Below are 6,092 nucleotides of genomic sequence, written 5' to 3' on the forward strand. Positions count from 1 at the left end.
CCTGGGCTCAAACCCCAGCTCTGCCGCTTACTAGCAGTGTGACACAGGGCACTTACATTAACCTAAAGCCTCTGTGAACTGACCTGCAGAATGGCATTATTACCAGACTTGGGTCCAGACGAAATGGGGTGATGTGTGAAATGCTTAGCACAACACTGGGCATAAGTATTCAGTACATATTAGCTATTATTATTGCTGTTTTTCCCTAAGAAAGTCAGTATTGGAAGAGCTGCTAAAGTAACTCAGCACCCAAATGTACTACATATAAAATATTTTATTATAAAAAGCTCCATTGCATGGCATTTCAAAAAGAATAGAACATTTCCTACAGTTTTCCTTTTATTTTTTTGCTGTTACACAGAAGAGACTAGTTAAGTGTACCAATTAAGACTATTATGCATCACATGCCTAAGTTCATCAGGCCTTAAGCCCTCAAAGAACGACAGCATCAGGGGCTCTGCGAGAGCAGCCACCTGAGCCTCACCGCTTAGTTCACAAAACAGCCCTGTGTCCTTTCTACAAAGCCAGGTCGTATTTCCTACCCACAGTTCAGGACTCCAGCGTAGACAGCAAACACAAAACTTGTTTCCTTTTTGAAACAAAACAGCCCTATTAGAAGCAAAACAAACAACCACAATCTAAACCAGCCACGAGGAACCCTTTCCTAGCTGGAAAGGAGAATGTGTCACCTGTGATTTGGAGTGAAGAGGATGGGGAGATGCCTGTGTCACAACCTTGAATGTGGTCCACAGATTCACCAGCTCCAGGGCAGCATCTCCTTCCAAAGCACCTGCAGCAGGAGGCTGTGTGGGACAACAGTCACTCCTGATACAGAGAATCCCCCCCACCATCCAAATGGCTCCATGCACAGCTGGCCCCTCCGCTTCTCAACCGTGGTTCACGTGGCTTTGTTAGAGTCTTGGGGGCAAAAGGTGTGAGAGACAGGAGGGAGCGTGGCTCAAGTGGGACCATTCAATCGGGTGGCCGAGTGTCGGGGGCCTTCTCCTGGACTTCATCATACTGTGGTGGAGGAGTCAAAGGCTCTATCGAGGGAGGAGGGATGTTTTTGTCCGGGAGGTTGATCCTAAAGTCTTTGAGGTGAAGCTTTTCAGATTTAATCCTTCGAACTTTCAGCGGTTTCAGTCGTTTGGCCAACTTAGAGTTCTGCCTGTCAGGGGGGTTCCCAGGGCTGGCCTCCACATCAGCCCTGGTGGATGTAGGGGTGGTCTCGTCAAGCCCCGTCAGTGACTCATAGGACGGGAGAGAGATGCTCAACCTTGGGTTCTGCTCCTCTCCCCTTGCTTCTGAGTAGTTTGTGTTCATCACTTCCTCATAGCTGGGGACATAGTACCTTGAGGCAGCCTCCTCCTCCTCCTCTTCCTCCTGGCTGCAAGAAGACACAGACAGGGAGAGTGTTAGCCTGCACACAGGTCATTCAAAATCCCAAAGAGATGGGCTCCAAAGAGTCCACACACAGCAGCCTTGTAAATAACAAATGGGTCTTAGAGGCAATAAAAGCAAACATTGCAAGTGTTTACTATGAGCTGGGCTCTCTTCTAAGTACTTTAACAAATATGAACCAATTTCAGACTCCTAACAACACTATGAGTTAAGTACTACTATTCATGCAGGACAGGTGAGTCCCCAAATTGGGGCTTAGCTTGGGAGGGATCTTGGCTTCCTCCAGGAAGGAATTCAAGGGTGAGCCAGTGATGTTAGACCACAATCCTTTTTTTTTTTTTTTTGAGAGAGTCTTGCTCTGTCGCCCAGGCTGGAGTGCAGTGGCACAATCTCGGCTCACTGCAAGCTCCGCCTCCTGGGTTCATGCCATTCTCCTGCCTCAGCCTCCCAAGTAGCTGGGACTACAGGTGCCCGCCACCTCGCCCGGCTAATTTTTTGTATTTTTAGTAGAGATGGGGTTTCACTGTGTTAGCCAGGATGGTCTCTATCTCCTGACCTTGTGATCCACCTGCCTTGGCACCCCCCCTCCCCAACAAAGTGCTGGGATTACAGGCGTGAGCCACCACACCCAGCAGACCACAGTTCTTTTTTTTTTTTTTTTTTTTTTTGAGACGGAGTCTCGCTGTGTCACCCAGACTGGAGTGCAGTGGCCAGATCTCAGCTCACTGCAAGCTCCACCTCCCAGGTTTACGCCATTCTCCTGCCTCAGCCTCCTTAGTAGCTGGGACTACAGGCGCCCACCACCTCACCCGGCTAGTTTTTTTTTTTTTTTTTTGTATTTTTTAGTAGAGACGGGGTTTCACCGTGTTAGCCAGGATGGTCTCGATCTCCTGACCTCGTGATCTGCCCATCTCGGCCTCCCAAAGTGCTGGGATTACAGGCTCGAGCCACAATTCTTTACTGAAGGGCACTACTCCTTGTGGAGAAGGGCTAACTCATAGGCAGTTCACCCAGAGTCAGCCACATAGGGGCTCTTGGAAATTGTATTTATACCCACTTTTAGTCACATGCAAATTAAGGGGTGGGTTAATGCAAATTGAGGAGCAAGCTATTTAGAACTTCCTAGGAAAGTTCACTTCTGGGTCATTACCATGGAAAGGGATGGTAACTGCTGGGTCGTTGTCATGGCAATTGTAAACTGTCATGGCACTGGTGAGAGTGTCCCATGCTGATGAGCAATGAGGGCAGCCAGGGATCACCCTCATTGCTGTTTGCTGGCTTTGGCTAGTTTTTTTTTTTTTTAACCTTATCTCATCTGGACCACATACTGTTTTGGTCAGCAGGGTTATGACCAGAAAACAAGTCCTGCCTGTTTTCTATCTCACTATTACTATACCCAATTTATAGATGGACTGAGATACATCAAGATTAAGTGACTTGGTCAGACCTTTAGGAAATGGGAGGGTAGGAAGTGAACACTATACTCTCAACTACTCCACCGTGTTTTCTGGGCATTAAATCTCCTTTGCCTTATTTAAGCCTTTCCCACTCAGCGACATGCTGGGTGAGCTATTCCAATGCTCAGCTGGGTCCTTTGGCCAAAGGCAACACAAAAATGTACAAAGTTGCAACCAACTTTCAGTAAAATGGTTGTTCCCAGGTAGAGAAAGAATATCTGAAATATAACATTTATGTGTGTCTCAAATTATTCTGTCATTTTATCTTCCAAGTTTATCCCAAGACTCAAAAAGATCAGGTCCTCTCAGCCTTAGTCTCATTTGACTGTTGAAAGAGAAAACCAAAAAGTCAGGATATTTTCTACACATTTGTCAGAATTAACGCCAATAGCCACTTTCCAGGACCCTATACTTGAACCTGTGGAGTGATCATGGCCAACATCAGAAACCTCAAAGTCTGCCTTGGTTTTCCTCCCACCCTCCTTTAGGAATGAACTCAAATGTGCTCACAGCTAGGGTGGGGAATGATGAGTGATTGATATTCCTTCTTTGTTCTTTTCTATATTTCTCAAATTTTCTAGAATAAGCACGTGTGATGGTTAATTTTAGGTGTCAACTTGACTGGCCATGGTTGCCCAGATTAAACGTTGTGAAAGTGAGGGTGTTTCTGGAAGATATTAGCATTCAGCTCGGTGGGCTCTGTAAGGCAGATTCCCCTCCGCAGTGTGGTAGCACCATCCAACCCACGGAGGTCCTAGATAGACCAAAAGTCAGAGCAAGCAGGAATTTGACTCATTTCTCCCTACCTCACTGCTTGAGCTGGGACATTTCATTTCATCTTCTCCTGCTCTCAGCCTAGGATTTATACCCTCACCTCCCCTCATTCTCAGTCAGGCCTTCAAACTCAGAATGAATTATACCCCTTGCTTTCCTGGCTCTGCAGCTTACAGATGGCACAGTGTGGGACTTCTTGGCTTCTATAATCCCGGGAACCAATTCCTCATAATAAATCTCCATTTAAAAAAAAATATATCCCCCTGGTTCTGTGTCTCTGGAGAACCCTGGCCAATACAGCATGTATTATCTTATCGGAAAATGAGTTTAATTTGGGAATTGTATTTATACCCACTTACACCCACTTTCAATTACGTGCAAAAGAAGTGGGTTAATGCAAATTTACCATGGAAAGGGGTGGTAACTGGTAACATTGGAGGGCATAAATCACTTCAATATAATGAGATTTTCTTTTTTTCTTCTGGCGTACACCCACAAATGGCATTGCTGAATCATTTGGTAGCTCTATTTTGAGTTTTTTGAAGAACCTCTAAACCTCTCCATAGTGGTTGCACTGATTTCCATTCCCACCATTAATGTACAAGGGTTTCCTTTAATCCATATTAAATTAAGAACAATTCCCTTCCCACTATAGAGATAAGAAATGCTTGTAGAAAATTCAAACAACACAGAAACATCTAATGAAGAAAAGAAAAACATCCCGAATCCTTCTACCTGAAGGCAAACCACTGTAACGTTCTGGTGTATACCCTTCCTGCCCCGCTCCAATCCCACAGCCACTACATTTGATGAGACCAGAACCTGACCAAAGATGCTGTATTATATCCTCCTGTTCTCACTGTTGTGAATATGGTCCCACATTAACAAATATAGATCAACAGTGGCTGCATAGAACTCCATTGAATAGGTACGTCATCATTTAACTCGGTAGGTGGCTTTTTAGGTTGTTTCTAAGTTTTTGTTATCCTAAACAATGATCTGATAAATATACTGGTACAAACTCTTTTGCACTTGTGGGACTGTCTCCCAGGGATAAACTCTTATAAATAGAATCAACATGCACATCTTCAGTACTGTCCATTATGGTGAAACTCTTGAGAAAGTTTCTGTCAGTCAACATTTCATCAGCAATCCGTCTTCCCCACAACTCTCCAACAGTAGGGGTTGTCTATCTTGATCAATATGATAGGCAAAAAAAAAAAAAGACATCCTTTTGCTAGCATTGCATGACTAATGAAGTTGAACATCTATTGGTTGAACATCTATGGAATATTCATAACCTTTGTCTGTTTCCTATTGGCATATTCATCTTACATATTCATTTGTGAGAGCTCTTTTTATAACACGGATATCAACTATTATCATATGTTCCCCAATGTATCACTTATCTTTTAAATTTGTTGGTGGCATTTTTGCTTAAATGGAAAATTGCTTCCCAGCCATTTCAAATCAAAGCATACACATAGCATGCTGGGGTGAAGGGACAAGAAAATGTGCTGACCACCCCAGGCCTTCTTCAGCGACCCTGGGCAGGTCAAAATGTTAGTTCACTTAAGACTAATGGCCTCCAGCTCTATCCAAGTTGCTGCAAAAGACATTTTTTTTTCTTGAGACAGAGCCGGATCTCAGCTCACTGCAAGCTCCGCCTCCCGGGTTCATGCCATTCTCCTGCCTCAGCCTCCCGAGTAGCTGGGACTACAGGCGCTGCCACCTCGCCCAGCTAGTTTTTTGTATTTTTTTAGTAGAGACGGGGTTTCACCATGTTAGCCAGGATGGTCTCGATCTCCTGACCTCGTGATCCGCTCGCCTTGGCCTCCCAAAGTGCTGGAATTACAGGCTTGACATTTTTTCTTTTTTTTCTTTTTTTCTTTTTTTTTGAGACAAGAGTCTCCACTTTGTCGCCCAGGCTGGAGTGCATTGGTGCTATCTCAGCTCACTGCAACCTCCACTCCCCCGGGTTCAAGCGATTCTCATGCCTCAGCCTCCCAAGTAGCTGGGACTACAGGTATGTGCCACCATGCCCAGCTAATTGTTGTATTCTTAGTAGAGATGGGGTTTCACCATGTTGGCCAGGCTGGTCTCAAACTCCTGACCTCAAGTGATTCACCCACCTTGGCCTCCCAAAGTTCTGGGATTATAAGAGTGAGCCACTGCACCTGGCCCAAAAGACAGTATTTTATTCCTTTTTATGGCTGAATAGTATTCCATTATGTAAAAATATTGTAATAAAATTTTGAAAAATCTTGGTTTACCTATAATCCATTTGTGCCATGCTATTTGGGAAGCTCTGGTAGAAAAGTCTAAAGTTATTTGTAAAATGATAAACTGTTTTGACAGAGCCTTCATGGGCGAACATGGGATAATAAAGCTTTGTAGATGACAGTCTGTTCACCACGGACAAGTGTGAGCATGTGTGTGCATGCGTGCGTGCCCATCCCA

General features: G+C 44.7%; 1 protein-coding gene across 2 annotated transcripts in view; it reads right to left on the reverse strand.

Annotated features, from left to right (window-relative positions):
• Window positions 1-254: 254 nt before the first annotated feature.
• Window positions 255-6,092, reverse strand: part of TMEM51 (transmembrane protein 51) — a 72,281-nt gene continuing 66,443 nt past the window's right edge. The window contains exons 4-5 of one of the 2 annotated variants that reach the window (XM_023194859.2): window positions 1,289-1,387; window positions 255-1,168 (exon numbers count right to left, since the gene is read on the reverse strand). In XM_023194859.2, coding sequence (XP_023050627.1) covers window positions 973-1,168; window positions 1,289-1,387 — 295 coding nt within the window. In that variant the 3' untranslated portion in view covers window positions 255-972. Of the gene's footprint in view, window positions 1,388-6,092 lie in introns of both variants that reach the window. The other variant, XM_023194858.3, reaches the window with a different exon arrangement.

This window comes from Piliocolobus tephrosceles, chromosome 1 (genome assembly GCF_002776525.5).
Source record: "Piliocolobus tephrosceles isolate RC106 chromosome 1, ASM277652v3, whole genome shotgun sequence".
Lineage (NCBI taxonomy): Eukaryota > Metazoa > Chordata > Mammalia > Primates > Cercopithecidae > Piliocolobus > Piliocolobus tephrosceles.